General features: G+C 58.2%; 7 protein-coding genes across 7 annotated transcripts; 2 read left to right on the top strand and 5 right to left on the bottom strand.

Annotated features, from left to right (window-relative positions):
• Positions 1–82: 82 nt before the first annotated feature.
• On the bottom strand, positions 83–1,648 carry MYCTH_2312795 (uncharacterized protein). The gene has a single exon (XM_003667159.1). The coding sequence runs from the start codon at positions 1,264–1,266 to the stop codon at positions 376–378; it is 891 nt and encodes a 296-aa protein (XP_003667207.1). The 5' UTR covers positions 1,267–1,648; the 3' UTR covers positions 83–375.
• Positions 1,649–2,348: 700 nt separating this feature from the next.
• MYCTH_2312794 (uncharacterized protein) lies at positions 2,349–3,782 on the bottom strand. Its single transcript, XM_003667158.1, has one exon. The coding sequence runs from the start codon at positions 3,410–3,412 to the stop codon at positions 2,555–2,557; it is 858 nt and encodes a 285-aa protein (XP_003667206.1). The 5' UTR covers positions 3,413–3,782; the 3' UTR covers positions 2,349–2,554.
• A 1,782-nt stretch (positions 3,783–5,564) lies between these two features.
• On the bottom strand, positions 5,565–7,413 carry MYCTH_2312792 (uncharacterized protein). Its single transcript, XM_003667157.1, has 2 exons — positions 7,188–7,413; positions 5,565–7,111 (listed from the first exon to the last, which is right to left on the bottom strand). Exons 1-2 carry the CDS (start codon positions 7,321–7,323, stop codon positions 5,688–5,690), a joined length of 1,560 nt encoding a protein of 519 aa, XP_003667205.1. The 5' UTR covers positions 7,324–7,413; the 3' UTR covers positions 5,565–5,687.
• A 173-nt stretch (positions 7,414–7,586) lies between these two features.
• Positions 7,587–9,524, bottom strand: MYCTH_2312789 (uncharacterized protein). Its single transcript, XM_003667156.1, has 6 exons — positions 9,330–9,524; positions 9,251–9,264; positions 9,060–9,100; positions 8,624–9,006; positions 8,159–8,560; positions 7,587–8,099 (listed from the first exon to the last, which is right to left on the bottom strand). The coding sequence occupies exons 1-6, from the start codon at positions 9,350–9,352 to the stop codon at positions 7,715–7,717; spliced, it is 1,248 nt and encodes a 415-aa protein (XP_003667204.1). The 5' UTR covers positions 9,353–9,524; the 3' UTR covers positions 7,587–7,714.
• Positions 9,525–9,740: 216 nt separating this feature from the next.
• MYCTH_2312784 (uncharacterized protein) lies at positions 9,741–11,199 on the top strand. The gene is made up of 3 exons (XM_003667155.1): positions 9,741–10,150; positions 10,292–11,019; positions 11,094–11,199. Exons 1-3 carry the CDS (start codon positions 9,971–9,973, stop codon positions 11,173–11,175), a joined length of 990 nt encoding a protein of 329 aa, XP_003667203.1. The 5' UTR covers positions 9,741–9,970; the 3' UTR covers positions 11,176–11,199.
• Positions 11,200–11,698: 499 nt separating this feature from the next.
• Positions 11,699–13,210, bottom strand: MYCTH_2312782 (uncharacterized protein). Its single transcript, XM_003667154.1, has 3 exons — positions 12,964–13,210; positions 12,322–12,887; positions 11,699–12,259 (listed from the first exon to the last, which is right to left on the bottom strand). Exons 1-3 carry the CDS (start codon positions 13,027–13,029, stop codon positions 11,878–11,880), a joined length of 1,014 nt encoding a protein of 337 aa, XP_003667202.1. The 5' UTR covers positions 13,030–13,210; the 3' UTR covers positions 11,699–11,877.
• A 295-nt stretch (positions 13,211–13,505) lies between these two features.
• Positions 13,506–14,868, top strand: MYCTH_2316726 (uncharacterized protein). Its single transcript, XM_003667153.1, has 2 exons — positions 13,506–13,933; positions 14,016–14,868. The coding sequence occupies exons 1-2, from the start codon at positions 13,577–13,579 to the stop codon at positions 14,457–14,459; spliced, it is 801 nt and encodes a 266-aa protein (XP_003667201.1). The 5' UTR covers positions 13,506–13,576; the 3' UTR covers positions 14,460–14,868.
• The last annotated feature ends 1,132 nt before the right edge of the window (positions 14,869–16,000 follow it).

Below are 16,000 nucleotides of genomic sequence, written 5' to 3'. Positions count from 1 at the left end.
CTTGTGACTGTACTGATTGTATTGTATGTACATACATAGGTGCATACTAACGCGTATACGCACAGCACATACATTCAAGGGTGGTTCCGGATAGAGCTTTCAAAGTTTGTAACTTTCAAGAGCGGTTCAGACATAGCGGCCACTGGAGGCATGGATATCATACAACCCATTTTTGTACACCCTCTACCCATCAACCCACATAACTCCCCTCCTAATATTATACAAATAACGATATTAAGGCGGGATCTCCCGGCATCATCAGCCGCGCGTCTCTGCCATGCGCTGCTCATCTCCTGTCACGTACATACTAGTGCAGTGACGCCAGACCAGACCAGATCATCCGGGATCCATGCATCACCCCCCCCCCCTTTTTTCTCACCCCATCATGGCCTTCGCGAGCCTCCGCTGCGCCTCGGCGCGAGCCGCTTTGTCCTTGTGGTTCGGACCCCTCGGCCTGTTCCAGATGGGGTCGCGGACGATGCCCTCGGCGCGCCACTTCCTCGGCGGCTTCTTGCCCAGCGCGGCCCACTGCGTCCAGACGCGCTTGCCGCGCCGGAACCACCTCTCCTGCCGCTTCCGCTCCGTCTCCGGGTCCGGTTCCCACTTGGACTTGAGGATTCGCCGGATCGCCTCGGGCGACACCTCGAACTTCTGGGCCAGCACCTCGGTCGTGTACTCCTGGGGGAACTGCTTGTGCAGCATCCGGATGCCGACCAGCGCGTCGGGCGACAGCCTCTTGCGCGGGTTCCAACCCTCCGGGAACTTCTTCTTCAGCGCCTCCTTCTGGATCATCCAGGGTTCTTTTTCTCGCTTGGGCTTGGGCCGGCCGCTCTGTTCCTCGCTCGTTTCTGGTTTAGACGATTGCCTTTTCCCTTTCTTAGTGTTTTCGGCCGGCATGCCTTGGTATTCGATATTGCGCGGCCCGGACCTCGTTGCCCCTGGAGAAGCTTCTTTCTGCTCGGATGTGGTACAGCTGTCGGCTGTAGGTTGTTGTTGGAGCCCTGCACCCCCATGTTTGCTCGCTCCGCCATCTCCCTCAACAACCTGAGGCGCCCCCGGTGCGCTGCTCCTCGCGCATGACGTATGCAGCGCCCGTGACGCGGTTGTAAATACAGAATTTGTCCTCGCGGTGTATACACGGCTGGGATGGTTCGAGAGCGACTGGTACCGGCCGGCGCGTGGTGTCGTGTTACGCAATGGAACTTGAATCTGCGCGAGACTTCTCACGAAAATCCGCAACGCTGCTGTCCGACAGGAGCAATCCATGATTGTTTTGAGAGAGAGTTGAGAGAGCGTGCTGGGGCGCGGAGAATTGCTGATGGGCGATGTTGCGAAGCGGGAACGATTCGCTTGTCGCCCGTCTTGGAAAATTTCCCTTGACCTCGGGCTGGCCTTCCGCATTGAATGAGTGGGGATAGCAAAGGCGGGTGGACCATGGCCCCTGGCCTACAACTTAGTGGACCCACACTGACACTTTTGGGGAACTAATCCGTACACTACGCGCCAGCTGCAGTCGCCTCTTTACTGCGTGCTATAGTTCGTAGTACTGAAGTACTTCGTAGAGCTCATCAGGTCAGTTTATGGTTGTTCAAACGAAGTAACAATCAAGCTTTCGAAGTAGTCGCAAGCCTGTTTCGGGTTGAGTTAATGCTTTGCTTCCAAGATGAGATACCATGCATTTTTGAAGCGATCTTCAACCCATTACCGACTCGTTGGGCAGCGATGAGATCAGTATCTACTGCAGAACTCTGATTAACACATCGGTACTAATCCACTGCTCGCGATGCATTCCTCGCCATCTCCGCACGTTCATGACGACCACTTTGACTTCCACATAACCTCTGAAAGTCGCATCAACGGAGGTGTAATGGTGGTTTCCGCCGCTCGAAGGAGCAGTCACCTGACGTGATCTGGGCCAGCGTTGGCCGCCCCGGCGGTCGTAGAATTGGGTCGCGTGGCAGGGGGTTTGAGATCCAAGGGACTGTCACAGATCCTGCGGTGATCAGCCGAACGGGTTGTGTTGGTTGGGCGTGTTTGGGAGTAAGCTGTGTACGCGTTTCGATTTAACCTATTGTTCGGTTTGTGTGTGCTACAGATCCGAGGGTGCCCTGACGGTGTGAGACAAAGATAGGCGCCCTGCATCACTCGGCTGGACTCGGCGCCCCGGCTGATGGCGCCTCTCTGTCTTTGGGCCGTTCACGAAGAGGAGCCATCCTACATTCAACTTCACGGAAAGGAAAGGGTGGATCTGCTGGTTGATGAAGATCGTTTCGAGCTATGCCTGCTATACCCCGTCGTACAATGCAACAACGAAAAATGCTTTTCATGACCGCATGCTCCCATGAGTGTGTCAGAATACCGTAACATGCATTTGTCTGCGGCACCTCTCCCCATCGCACATCCTGAGATCCCAACGCCGACCACCCATTCCCACGGTCCCCAACGCCAATGGCTAATGTGATTTCCCAACTGTAGCAGTAGTGGGGTTTTAAAGATTCAGAAGAGAGAAAAGAAGACAAAAGAGGGGGTTGTTCTCGGTTAAAGACCCCAGTGCTCAAGCATCATGCATCAACTCGATCGGCGGCCGGGCGGTATGCACCATGATGGGCTTTGGTGCCGAGGGCGCGATCGGGCTGATATCCTCGGGCTCGTCCGTCATGTCATGGATAACGACACAAGGCAGGTCCGGGCTCGCGCCGTTCTCCGGGTTCGGCTGAAACACCAGCGTCGAGCTGCGGCTCCGCTGGGGGCCCCTCCCGCTCTCGGCCGGCGACACGGGCGATGCCGCGTTGCCGCCCGCAGGGTCCGCGTTGTGATGCCTCAGCTTCGCCAGGGCCTCGGCCAGATCCTCAGCGTGTACCATCTTGTTTGGCGCGTCCTCCATCCTTTGTTCCCAGCCGTGCGGCGGGCTCGGCGGCGGCGAGATGAAGAAGAGCTTGCCCGCATCCGGCAGCGCGAGGTTGTGCGGTTGCGTCGTGAGCGGGGTCGGCTGGCCAAAGTAGACGCGGCAGCGCTCGCCCATTATAGCTTCGCCATCCCAGATCTGGCGCACCGCGATGGCGTCCTCGTCGCTGTAGAACGAGACAATGATGCGGCTGAGGGATTTCAGCGGGGAAAAGGCGTGAATGCGCGCAGTTTGCGAAATGAGGTCGCGGATCTGCTGGAGGTTGTCCGGGGCGAAGATGTCGCGGGATTGGAGGTTGGTGAAGATCAGAGTGTTGCAAGGAGGCGTAGGCTTGATAAGCGGCGGGAGGTTGGTCAGGTCGAGGGAAAGATTCGACTTGCGCGAGCGGGTGCTGCTGCCTGTCGAAGAACCTGACGGCGAGGGCCCTAGTTCTGGCGATGGCTGTTGCTGATCCTGCGCATGCTGTGCTGCGCGAAACGGCAGCTCCCGTGGTAGTTGTTGCTCCATTGTAGAAGATACGTAGTCGAGGCGGTCAAATTGACGATAGTTGAAGGTGAAGTTGGATATGTGGATATGGGCGGAAGTCGTGGAGTCGCTCGCTGTTATGACGTTTGTGGTGTGCTTCCCTGAAGAAGTCAGGTTTCGAGTTGTGCTTTGACGTCAAGGGTGTCGGGTGTGTTTAGGGGAAAATGCAGACAAAGAGGGAAGGCGGGTGTGTGGCGGACTGGATTTTATAACTTACTGAGCAGGTTAGTGTAGGTTGTTCTACGGTTGCGCTGCTGGACGCATGCATGCAGCAGCTCCCCCCTCCTCCAGCCCGGGTTCCGGGGCGATCATGGGCCGCTTGACAAGCCGCAAAGCCCGCCGCCAACTAGGATGTGGGAGGCTGAGTCCCCGACTGGTGAGACCTGCACTGACCTGGCCCGGCTCTCCCGCCCCTGCATACACAGTAGGTAGGTACTTACAGCGTGGCTTCCACGAGCAACTTTTGCGGGTCCCAAGTTGCCTCACTACCACAGAAGCAGCAAAGCCTCTCTCTTTGGCCTGATGATCCCTAGTCGGAAAACGGTTGGTTGCAGGGACGTGTCTCGTTCAATTCTCAGCGCTTGTTGCCACTTCACTCGAGCGACCGGAGCCAACCCCGCCAAAACGATGGAAGGTTCCAAGACGCCGACTGGGGAGCAGCGGAAGGGTGGAGCCTGCCAGAATGCCTCTGGAGGGCAAAGGGCGCCTTCACAAGCCATGATTGGCCGCTCCGTCTTGGCGTCCTCTCAGCAAAACTGAATTCTGCAGCTTGCACAGCCTCGACAGCCTCCTGAGATCTGGGTCTCTTGACAGATGCTATCTGTTGGGAAATCCCAAGTCACACGGAGAGTCTAGGCCAACTTCTGACCCGTCTCGGATCATCCTACTGCGTCAAGGCTCTTGGGGGCTGAGATTCCAGAAGTACGGAGCCCGGAACATGGCGGATGGTCACTGCCCCACTGGATGCGTGTGTGCTTGCTGTGTCTCAACAAATCTTTAACTAGATTGTCCGGATCCAGACTGTCAGGCGAGCAGCGCACTTGTGTCGCTTTTCAGTGTCCACCTGTCATGGCTGCTCAGCCTTCCACGCCACCACAAAAGTTGACGAGGTCATACGCGGCATAAGTCAACGATCTCTAGTACAAGAAACGGGTCGAAAAAAAAAGATGGTATACGAGTGTTCAAGCAAAGAACCTGGTCATCAGAGGGACAATCAATTGCGTATCCTACAGGGTAGAATCGTATGGTCCTAGGCTTGACGGGTAGCAGCGGGCCCAGGCGTAGCAAGGAGGCACAGCAGAGGTAGTCGAACCGCGGCACCGGCGCAACGCCATTGTCGAGCTTACTTACACTACGCTTCACGACAGGCAAACGGCTCTTCCAAGCCACCGGGTCATGTCCGTTAACGAGTACAGCAGTATGTGCATAAAGAATCTGACAACAGAGAGTCGCGGGCTGAGACCCCCTAAATTATACTGTATGTATGTATGTATGTACATACAAAAAAATCGCCGGGTGCCTTGCCTAGACTTCCCCGGTTCATCAATGATCAGTGCCATGCGCTAGGATTCACCCGGCTGCAAAATGCCGGCTATAAAAGTTGCGCAGCCTCTCACCGCAACACTACGTCCTATGCCCACCACCTCTCCGCCCCGACAGAGATCTGCCAAGAAAGCCCATCTGATATTCCGTCATGAGAGCCCATTGAGAGGCTCACCGGCTGGGCATTTCTGAACCCCCTCATGGGGGATTCCACAACTGGTGCACCGCCTTGAAATCTATTGAGGAGAGTTGAGGAGCCAAACCATGGCTTACTAGTAGACGACCGCGCAATTCCCGTAGAACGCTCTATTCGTCAACCTACAGTACAGATATAATACAGGCCCCCCGGCTCCGAAGGGCAGAGCATTTCCTGGTTACGAACCTTACGGTCACGGAGGTAGCCAGATATTCGAGGGGAAGAAAAAGGCGGGGAGGGAGAGGTGCAGAAAGAAAAAGAAGACTCGCTCATCAGCGTCTCACCAAGGTGGCTGAGTAAGGCGGCCGGCCGTTGAAGAGACGATGGGCCAAAGCGCCTCCTCCTCCTCCTCCTCCTCCGGGTGGTCCACCACCACCACTACCACAATGCCACCCCTCACGGATTTGAGAAGCGGTCGAAGCGGGTATGGGTGGTGAGAAGAAGGACGGGGCAAAGCTAGACCGACTAAGGATCCGTGACACTCTGAGCCAAGCCGTGACACCCGCACTTTTCGCCGGACTACCTGATCTCGACCCCTAGCCTCTCCACCAACCCCTTCACCACCCTATTGTGCATCTCGTTCGTCTCCTGGTTGGTCAGCGTCTTCTCCAGGCTGCGGTAGTTGATCCGGTAGCACAAGCTCCTCCGCCCCGTCTTGGGGTGCGTAAACTCGTCCACGAGCCTCACGTCCTCGACGCAGTCGCCCGCGGCGTCCCGGACGACCTCCATCAGGTCGTTCTCGTGCCAGTCCACGGCGCCGCCCAGGTTGCCGCCCGCGGCCGAGGCGCCCTTGAGCCAGAAGGAGACGTCCTTGTAGCAGGCCGGGTGCTTGCTGAAGGGCACGAAGGGGCGGATCCGGGTCAGGTCGTCCTCGACGCCGCGGAACTGCGACAGGAACCGCTCGTCGCGCGACCAGAACAGCCGGATGTCCGGGATCTTGAAGAGCAGCATCGCGATGCGCTCCAGCCCGATGCCGAACGCCCACCCCATCTGCGACGGCCGCCCCGCCTGCACGTGCAGCTCCTGCTTGCTCACGCCGCACCCCAGCACCTCGAGCCAGTCGCCCTGGTAGAACACCTCGAGCTCCCACGACGGCGAGGTGAAGGGGAAGTAGGCCTCCACCCAGCGGACGCGGAGCGGCTCATCCGCGGAACCGGAACCATCGCTCGGCGGGGTCGCCGGCTTGCCCTTCTTGGCCCCCCTACCTGCTGCTGCCTCTGCTGCTGCTGCGGCGGCGGCAGCGGCTCTGGCGCGCGAGAAGATCTCGTTCACCATGAGCTCGAGGGAGCGCTTCAGGTGGGCCGCGACGGCGGCGGCCTCGGCCTCGGTGTGGTACTCCGCCTGCAAGGGGTTACGCTCCGGGTGGAAGGGCGGGTTGGGGTCCTCGACCGTCATGTCGTGCTTGGGCAGCCGCTCGAGGTCGGCCAGGACGGCGGCGGCGAGGTCCCCGTTGGGCACCTTGTTCCTGTCCCAGACGCGGGCTCCCTCCATCTGGTGGAAGACGGGGTAGTGGCTGCGGTCGACCTCGTCGCGGCGGTAAACGTCGGCGCTGATCAGGTACCCGCCGCTCGCGGTCGTCCGGAAGAGCTCGGCCTCGTGCGCGCTCGTGTGCGTTCGTAGGAGGGTGTCCTTGTTGATGTAGTAGGTGTCGGTGCGGGCGCGGCCCGGGTGATCCGGAGGGAAGCCGAGCGAGTCAAAGTTCTCGTACGTCGACACCACCGGATCAAAGTCATTGTAGTACCTGTAGGTCGGCCCCGGAAATACCGACTCGATGATCTTTCGCGTGATTGCCACGGGGTGGTCCTTTTGCAGGTGCAGCTTTCGCGACGTCAGGGAGAGGGTGGTAGAGGAGACATTGAACCAGGAGTCGGTAGTATATTTCTTGCCGTTAATCTCGACGGTCTTGGGATTTGTGGTCACACCGGCACTCGAGGTGGCCGCATCTTCTCACGGGAGATCCCCATCAGCAATCCGAGGTCCGAAACTGCTTGAAATGCGACTGCCTCTCTCATTGCTAACCTGATGAGTACGCTGCTCGCCAGAACGGCGTTGCCGAAGCAGAAGCTGGCCCGCTTCGTTGAACGAGCAGCGCGATGCTGGATCGGCTGCACGAACGGGGCAAGAGGGCCCTCGCGATCCTCCGTTGTCCGAACATGCTGTGGTTCGGATCGCGGCTCAGATTGCGGCTCACTGGAGGCCTGATGGTGGGGGGATCGGAGACCTCTCGAGAGAGACTTGTGATCACTGCGCGAGCTCGAAAAAAGATGGGTGGGTCAGGTTGCCGCCGCCAAGGACCGGGGGGTTAGCTTCACAATGAAATCGCCCATTGGCTGTGTGCCTGGGGAGTCTGATTGGCCAATTCCTCCGGGCCAAAAGGGTTCTCGGGAGGCCACTGGGATACCTACCACTCTACATCCCGTACTCGGTACTCCGTACGCTGAGGGGCAATAATCACAGCAAGCAGAAGGCCAACAAGGAAATGCCACAGAAACAGTATGTTGACCATCCCAATTATTTTACTTTTTTTGTATCCTATGCTAAGCAGATTACTTGCTCAAGGGCTCGCCATCCTTGATCTTCTGGAGGCCATACTTCTCCAGGCGGATGGCCTGGATGGCGATGAAGCCCGTGGTGTCCATGGGCGAGAAGGTTTCGAGCGAATCCATCGACGCGTCTTCCTGCGAGTACAGGTTGCTGGCGTCGCTCTTCCGGCCCAGAACGTACGCGGCGCCCTTGTACACCGACATGCGCACCTCGCCGGTGACGTTCTTCTGGGAGAAGATGATGGAGTTCTCGAGGAACTCGCGCTCGGGGCTGAAGTACATGCCGTTGTAGAGGCAGTGCGACCATTCGAGGGTGACGAATTGGTCACGCAGCTTGCGAACCTTGGAGTCCAGCACAAGACCCTCCAGGTCGATATGGGCAAGACGGCTGGACAGGTAGGTTAGCAGCCAGGTTCGGCGCCTCTCAAATGCTCAGAAGACACTCACGCAATCGTCAGGCCCGGGGTATCGTAGCAGCCACGGCTCTTCAGGCCAATGAAGCGGTTCTCGACGATGTCGACACGGCCAACGCCGTTGTCGTGGCCAATCTTGTTGAGGAGCTTGAACAGAGCGACCGAGTCACCGCTGACCTCACCGTCGGGGGTCACCACCTTGACGGGGATGCCCTTCTCAAAGTGGATGGTGAAGTTGTACGGCTTGTCGGGCGCGTCGGTGGGGTCAACGGTGCGAGTCCAGAGCTCCTTGGGCGGGGTGTGATCGGGATCCTCGAGGACGCCGGCCTCGTATGAGCAGTGAACCAGGTTGTCGTCCATGCTCCAGGGAGCCTTGGGAGTTGACGAGACGGGAATGTTGTTCTCGGCGGCGAACTTGAGAAGGTCGGCACGGCCCCTATCGGGCAACAGTTAGTCTCTATGGATTTCAAACTTATGGCAAGGTATGTGCATGACGTACTGGAACTTCTGGATGAACTCGGGCAACCTCCACGGCGCGATGACCTTCATCGAGGGGTTGCAGGCCTTGAAGGCCAGCTCAAAGCGGACCTGATCGTTACCCTTGCCAGTGCAGCCGTGGCTCAGGTATTGGCAGTTGTACTGTTGGGCGACGCGGACCTGCGCCCGGGCAATGATGGGGCGAGCCAGCGAGGTGCCGAGGAGGTAGCGGTCCTCGTAGATGGCATTGCACTGAATGGCGCGGAAAACAATCTCCTCGACGAACTCGCGCTGCAGGTCCTCGATGACCATGCGCTCGGCCCCGAGGGCAAGAGCCTTCTTCTCAACGGCAGCCCAGTCCTCCTCCTGGCCGACATTGGCGAGGAAGCACACAACGGTGTAGCCCTGGCAAAATGTCAATACATTAGATTCGCGTGGTGGACGGTTTTGGGTCTCACCTCGAGAATGAGCCATTTCAGAATGGTGGAGGTGTCGAGGCCTGGTCAAGCGATTGGGTCAGCATGAGAAGAGGGATCTGATTCATCATCATCGCAACAACAGAGTGGCCGATCCGCGCAGAATGCAGACGGCGGAAACCAGCTGCATATGCGTAGAACGGGCATTCGCTGCGAGACGAAGGGAGTCATACCTCCGGAGTAGGCGCTGTGCAAAGATGGGGAGTCAGTGCTGTAACCTTACGTTGGTTTGGCGGGGTAATGATCACTTACAGACAAACGCGACCCTTGGACATGGTGACTGAACCGAGTTGCACGGCTGAGATATGCTAAGGCGAGATTGTGATGGAGGAGAAGGAGGGAGATTCCGGGGGCAACGATGGAGAAGATTAGGTCTTAGCTCCCCCAATCTTTAAGAGGTCGGCATATATCGGCCTTTCGCCCTCCCCAGACTTTGGGTATGACTCGATCGGGCCCTACCCAAAGGCGGTCAACAAACTTTTCCCAATTCCTGCCATGGCCCGCCCGATAACGGCAGACCCAGTTCCAACCGATAGCCAATGGACCCTGGGCCCTGGTTCGGTGGCTGCGCTAGCCAATCTTGGAACTGACGTAGCTAGCACCTGCGCGGTCTCGGGCCAGACGCGGAAAGAAAACCCGTTAAGTTTTTGGCTTGCCGTGGGAGCCGAAACCAACGCCGATAGCCTATCTTGACTGCGCCGTCCTTCCATTGTTCTGTGCATTTGATCGATGCATTCAGCGTTTGCTCAGTCTAAGAAACGCTTCTACTCTCGCTTGTGATATCAAAGCATTTCTTTCCAAGCTTATCTCTTTTTATATCTTTTTTCTTCTTGTACGAGAGGGGAATGCTTGTATAGCATCACGGGTCCCCTCCTTGGTCACTGCAGCACAAAATGCAGGCAGCAAGAAGTGAAGGACGCCCCGCTGCGGCGTCCTCGACCGCGACGATGGCCAAAGGCGAGAAGGACAAGTCCGTCACCACGAGGTCAATACACTACCCCTTCTGGTTCGGTGGTAGCGCGAGCAGCATGGCTGCTTGTGTAACGCATCCTCTAGATCTAGGTGAGTTAATCTCCAACCTCTAGCCCCCGCCAACAAACAGATTGGTAAATGCTAACCGATCTTTGTAGTCAAGGTACAATCTCTCCCAGAGTTCCGCCCAGTTCATTTCAGTTCGCGTCTGACCCCCCCCCCCTTCTCTTTTTTTCCCCCCACAGGTCCGCCTCCAAACACGAACCGGCGACATGCCCAAGTCGATGAGCGGCACCTTTGTACACATTGTCAAGCACAACGGCTTTCGCGGCCTCTACAGCGGCCTCTCGGCCTCCCTCCTCCGCCAGATAACCTACTCCACCACCCGCTTCGGCATCTACGAGGAGCTCAAGTCCCGCTTCCCGTCCCGCAGGACGGACCCCGCCACCGGCAAGCCCAAGCCGCCGTCCCTCGTCACGCTCATCGCCATGGCCTCCGCCTCGGGCTTCGTCGGCGGGATCGCCGGCAACGCCGCCGACGTGCTCAACGTGCGCATGCAGCACGACGCGGCGCTGCCGCCGGCGCAGCGGCGCAACTACGCGCACGCGCTCGACGGCCTCGTGCGCATGGTGCGCGAGGAGGGCGTGGCCAGCGTGCTCCGCGGGGTGTGGCCCAACAGCGCGCGCGCGGCCGCCATGACGGCCAGCCAGCTGGCCAGCTACGACGTGTTCAAGCGCACCCTGCTGCGGCTGACGCCCATGCAGGACAACCTAGCCACCCACTTCAGCGCCAGCTTCCTCGCCGGCGTGGTGGCGGCGACCGTGACGAGCCCGGTCGACGTCATCAAGACGAGGGTGATGTCGTCGTCGGGCGATCACGGGGTCGTCAGGGTGCTGAGGGAGGTGTCCGCCAAGGAGGGGATGCGTTGGATGTTTAAGGGATGGGTACCGAGCTTTTTGAGGCTGGGGCCGTAAGTCTAACTACTACTTCTGCCCTGGGGCCTCAAATCTGAGCATTGGATGATTTTACTGACGAGTTGTGCAGACAAACGATCTGTACATTCCTCTTCTTAGAGTCTCACCGCAAGGTCTACAGGAAGATCAACGGCATCGCGGAGCCGGTGTAATACACGAATCACACAAGGGCGCGTCGGCATGAGTTTCTACTGTATAGACTACGTTCGCAACCATCCAAGCACAGGGATATGCATACATACAGAGCAATATACCACGGGCGGGCAGTCAAGGGGGCAGCAAGGGCGGGCATTTAGCATGTTTCTAGAAGGGCTTACAGGCATTTTGCAGGCACCGGCGTTGGAATAGAAGCTCGTTTCGAGGAGTCTTGTCCAGCATTCTGCGCCACCCCTTCTCTGTATTTTCCACCTTTTTTTTTTCCCTATACCTGACAGACTTAGATCAGAGCGCGTGTACTTAGTGCACTCCCAACTAGAACGCCAGATTGTCAAAACCATTTATGGCAGAAACTCTCACCACGTATTCCCCCAATTTTATGAACTCCCGCTGGTATCTTTGGCGTGCAAAATATTAGAAAAAGGAAGCGGTCGGCTGCCCCGGTGCTCTGCAGGACGGTCACGTTCGCCTGTAGGCAACTGATGGCACTACCGCCGTGCATCCTGACCTGCATACTTCTGAGAAAGGTTGACCCGCCATGTGCGACGTGACCGCACGTAAATGCTTAGGGCTCCTAAGAACCGAAGCACTGCAGGTCGCAGCCGGGATGAACCCATCGGGGACCGTCGAAGATGCTTCGTTCGCGCAGCCAGCAGCTTTGCAGGATGGTCCGCCGGCTGCGAAATCCATCGGCCCGCCTATGACCAACTGCTCTGGCCGGCGCCGTAGGGAGTTGTCCCGTAGGGCGTTGTCCCGCCAGCCCCGCCCCAGGAGCTCTGGTTACCGGCGTTCCCAAAGGGCGTTGTGTACCCACCAAACCCGTCCGCTCCTGTCCCGTATTCTGGGCTGCGCGGCCCGTTGTAATCGCCATTCGTGCCGTCTCCGCCGTCCTCGGCGAGTTCGTGGATCAGACCGGCCAGCTTTTGTTGGAGAACTTTGATGCCTTCGCTAACGATGACGTCGGGCGGGAGGGCACCGGCGGTTTCGACGTTGAAGTAGAAACGGTTGGGCACAGCATCGTAATCAAACGGCTCGCCTTCTTGAGGGGGTTCCTCCCACGCGGCGTATTCGCTTGGGGGCCTTTTTGGGAGCTAGTCAGCAAAGTTGTCGGCGGAATGGATTGGAAGAGGGGGGAGACTCACCATTCTGCTTTCGGATCCGACTCGTACCAGTAATCGGTGTGTCGAAGCTTGTTGTGCGGGTCGTATTCAAACCCAATGGCAGCCGAAGGAGCCCACTTCGCATGCTCCTTGGCGATACCCTTCTTTGCTATACATTCGAGCTTGATCTCCTGGCCTGGGCGGAGTTTGAGGATGAGCGGGCCGAGCCCTTCGGCATCGTTGACTATCGGGGTGCCGAGAACCTGGTTTATGCGGTCTCCGGTAGGCACCAAGTCGCGAGCAAACACATGCATATTCTCTTCGCCAGTACACTTTGCGTGGAGGGTGAGTCGAACGCTGCAGTGTTCGCAGCAGCCGTCGCAGTCGCAGTCGCGTGCGTACAAGAGGTTATCGACGCCCTCGGCATTGAGAGGGATGAGGCCCAAGCGATGGGAAATAAACTCATCGGCTAGAACAGAGCTATTCTCCTCGATTTCGACCAAGTCGATGGCTATCGTCGGGATCTCAGCGAGCATGACGCGGCGGAGAGAGTTTGCGAAAGAGAGATCGGCATTTTGGAGCTCGAACTTGACGCGGACCGAGTCCGCCTACACGTTGTGAGCGCTTTTAAACACCACGAATGACCCTCCCGAACGAGACGTGGAGAGGAGGGCAGAGACGTACTTGCGAGATCTTGACAACCGGGCCTAAGGCCTCGGCGTCGTCCATCACCATCGGGTCGTAGTCCATGTTGGCGCTATAGTCGTCAAAACTCGCGGTTCTGAGAATGACAGGAAAGGCGCAATGGTTAGACCCAGGAGACGGAATGCAGATGGAACAAGCGGTTGTTCGAGGGCAAGTTCGGCAATCTAACCAAAGGCTGGGTGAAAGGTTGAAAGGGGCGAGAGGACGGAAGTTTATTACACTCGACTTCGAGCGCCTGCGACAAAGCGCGCCGCGCTAAAGAAGCTTACCTTATCTTCACATGATGAGCGCCAAGCACTGCATCAAGTACCTCCGTACTGGTTGCGAGCACGGTCCGATTGTTTGTGAGCTAATAATAATAAGCGCGGCCTGCCACTGAGGTCGGGTACAAGCCTCCAGGTACTGTACCAGGCCGTCTCAACATTGTGGCGGCCCGTCAATGATCCGCCTGCAAGTTGCGCTCGGCCCCGGAGGGCCAAGCCAGCTTCGCATCGCCCCCATAAAATCTTTTGAGAGCCACGCGACATCGAAAGTTGAGCGACAAAGCTGCCTGAATTTCAGGAAAACAAGATCCCGCACGCATCTTGCAGCCATGTTACGACAAGCTATCTCAGCCTCTTCCAGAGCGCTGCGCTCGACCGCCAGACTTAGCACGCAGGGGCAATCCATTGCTCCTCTCACCCGATCCTACTACCAGAGACCATTGGTGGCGGCGGCCCAGACGATCGCACCGCGAACACGATGGTACAGCTCCGAAACGGAGACCCCCAAGAACGACGAAAATCAGTCGAAAGAGAACACTGAGGCCGAGAGCCCCAAGACCGAGAGCTCCAAGACCGAGAGCTCCAAGACCGAGAGCTCCAAGACCGAGAGCCCCGAGACTGAGAGCCCGGAGGAAGCCCTCAAGAAGCAATTAGAAGCCAAGGACGCCGAGATCCGGGATCTGAAGGTAGCCTCCTCCTCTCCCCCCTCCTCATCCGCCGTGCACCCGTGTGACTCCTGAGATGCTGATGCGCTGACTGTCTGTCTAGGATCGGTACCTCCGCTCCGTGGCCGACTTTCGCAACCTGCAAGACCGGACACAGCGCGACATGAAGGCGGCGCGGGACTTCGCCATTCAGAACTTCGCCAGGGACTTGGTCGAGACGGTTGACAACTTCGAGCGCGCGCTGGGCGTGGTGCTTGAGGAGAAGCTCAAGCCCGAGAACAAGACGGAGCACACGCAGGATCTGGTCAACCTGTACGACGGCCTCAAGATGACCGAGACCGTCCTGCTGCAGACGCTCAAGAAGCACGGCCTCGAGCGCTTCGCACCCGAAGGCGAGGTGTTCAATCCCAACGAGCACGAGGCCACGTTCATGACGCCCATGCCGGACAAGGAGCACAACACGGTCTTCCACGTCCAGCAGAAGGGCTTCAAGCTCAACGGCCGCGTCTTGCGCCCTGCCAAGGTCGGCGTCGTCAAGAACAAATAATAAGCCACCAAGCTCAACTCGACTCTTTTTTCGTCTCACCCATGGGAGATTATCTCCTCTCTCACATCTTGTATTATTAGCCATTGTTGCGGATTTCTCGCGCGTGCCACAACACCATGGGGACCAGGGCGGCCGGGCGTTGTTTGTTTTCTGGTCTCACCATGTATAATGCTCCTCTCATGAAGTCGGTTCGTACCTGTTTAGCATATGGATTGCGGAACCAAAAAGAAAAAAAGAAGGATAGAGATGACGGGCTGCTCTAGGACTGATACATAGGGCCTCGGACACACACAGACACGCTACTAATGCAAAACGACGGAGTGGGGGACGTTGGTTGCCGGCGAGATACGAATCCATATCTTATGGCCTTTTTTGGTGAACAGCATTGACAAGTGAGCCCGTTTCCCTCAAGTGCGTTTCCTATCCGCCCTTCTAGGGATATTCACGCCCAATATATGACAACTCGTTGCACAACCACACAACCGTCCCTTGGCGCGCCTGCCCAGCCCACAAAGTCACGTCCATGTCCCTCATTTTCACGCAATTCACACACCGACCAGGTAGCCCACGCATCCATCCAAGCAGGGAGACATGATCATCATCACCGTCAGTCTCCACCCATCATCTTCTCCGGCCTGCCCACACACCCTTGTATCTTGGCCTCCAGCTCCTCCCTCTCCCTGCGCAGCGCGCGGATGTCGCCCCGCAGCAGCTGTTTCTCCCGGGCCAGCCTCGCGAGGGTCTGCCTCAGCGCGCCGATCTCCCTGACCGCCTCGACCGCGTCGACGCCGGAGAGGAGCGCCGATAGCTGGATGGGTGGCGGCGGCGGCGCCGGATGCTTGGGCTCAAAGCGGCTGAGCGATGAGCAGCGGGCGGGGATGGCAGGTCCCTGCCGTGGTCGGGGCGGCTTCGGCCTGCCGGCGTCGGCGGCGGCGGCGGCGGCGGCGCAACCGACAGCCCAGCGGGCGAAGGTGCACGGCGCGATGCGGGCCTGCTCGGGATGGCCCTCGTCATCCGAGACCCAACCGCCGCCGCCGTCGTCGTCATCGTCAGGTATAGTGGTCGCGAGGTTCCCTGGGGCCTCCTCGTCCTTATACTTGCCCTTGGCTTTGTCCCTGGCTTTGTCCCTGTTCTTGGCGTTGCCTTTGCGGAGGTTGCTGCTGCGCTCGTGAAGACGGGGCTGCTGCCCGCCAGATGTAGGAGTGGGGGACGGCCAGCCATTGCCGAGGGACTCCTAATAATCCTTGCCGGCGTTGGCAGCGTTCCAACCGTCGCTCCTCAGGGCGTTGACTGGCCAGAGTGGCTCGACATCGTACCCGGGTGGGATGGACAGGTGAAGATCGGCGGGATAGCGGTCGTGGTAGTAAAGGTGAGCGCGGTCGGGGTTGTCCTCCGGCAGCGTCAAAGTCACCGAGTCCTGTGTGTCCTGAACCATGCTCCGGGGTGAGTTAGCGAGGCCGCCCGTGGATTTATTCTACGAGCACCATAGGGAGTCGCAGTCAAGTCCAGTGAAGACGTAAGAAGAGAAAAGGAGCAGTAAA

This window comes from Thermothelomyces thermophilus, chromosome 7 (assembly GCF_000226095.1).
Source record: "Thermothelomyces thermophilus ATCC 42464 chromosome 7, complete sequence".
NCBI classification, from domain to species: domain Eukaryota; kingdom Fungi; phylum Ascomycota; class Sordariomycetes; order Sordariales; family Chaetomiaceae; genus Thermothelomyces; species Thermothelomyces thermophilus.
This window is presented reverse-complemented; position numbering and strand designations above follow the sequence as displayed.

Bases quoted from the DNA above. Each gene is read 5' to 3' on its own strand.
- MYCTH_2312795 (XM_003667159.1), bottom strand. From the start codon at position 1,266: ATGGATTGCTCCTGTCGGACAGCAGCGTTGCGGATTTTCGTGAGAAGT.
- MYCTH_2312794 (XM_003667158.1), bottom strand. From the start codon at position 3,412: ATGGAGCAACAACTACCACGGGAGCTGCCGTTTCGCGCAGCACAGCAT.
- MYCTH_2312792 (XM_003667157.1), bottom strand. From the start codon at position 7,323: ATGTTCGGACAACGGAGGATCGCGAGGGCCCTCTTGCCCCGTTCGTGC. The intron at 7,112-7,187 runs GTTAGCAATGAG...TCCCGTGAGAAG, and splicing joins GCGAGCAGCGTACTCATCAG to ATGCGGCCACCTCGAGTGCC.
- MYCTH_2312789 (XM_003667156.1), bottom strand. From the start codon at position 9,352: ATGTCCAAGGGTCGCGTTTGTCT. The intron at 9,007-9,059 runs GTGAGACCCAAA...ACATTTTGCCAG, and splicing joins TGAAATGGCTCATTCTCGAG to GGCTACACCGTTGTGTGCTT. The intron at 8,100-8,158 runs GTGAGTGTCTTC...CTACCTGTCCAG, and splicing joins ACCCCGGGCCTGACGATTGC to CCGTCTTGCCCATATCGACC.
- MYCTH_2312784 (XM_003667155.1), top strand. From the start codon at position 9,971: ATGCAGGCAGCAAGAAGTGAAGGACGCCCCGCTGCGGCGTCCTCGACC. The intron at 10,151-10,291 runs TCCAACCTCTAG...TTTTTCCCCCCA, and splicing joins TAGATCTAGGTGAGTTAATC to CAGGTCCGCCTCCAAACACG. The intron at 11,020-11,093 runs GTAAGTCTAACT...CGAGTTGTGCAG, and splicing joins AGCTTTTTGAGGCTGGGGCC to ACAAACGATCTGTACATTCC.
- MYCTH_2312782 (XM_003667154.1), bottom strand. From the start codon at position 13,029: ATGGACTACGACCCGATGGTGATGGACGACGCCGAGGCCTTAGGCCCG. The intron at 12,888-12,963 runs GTACGTCTCTGC...CACAACGTGTAG, and splicing joins CGGTTGTCAAGATCTCGCAA to GCGGACTCGGTCCGCGTCAA. The intron at 12,260-12,321 runs GTGAGTCTCCCC...GCTCCCAAAAAG, and splicing joins TCGGATCCGAAAGCAGAATG to GCCCCCAAGCGAATACGCCG.
- MYCTH_2316726 (XM_003667153.1), top strand. From the start codon at position 13,577: ATGTTACGACAAGCTATCTCAGCCTCTTCCAGAGCGCTGCGCTCGACC. The intron at 13,934-14,015 runs GTAGCCTCCTCC...CTGTCTGTCTAG, and splicing joins CCGAGATCCGGGATCTGAAG to GATCGGTACCTCCGCTCCGT.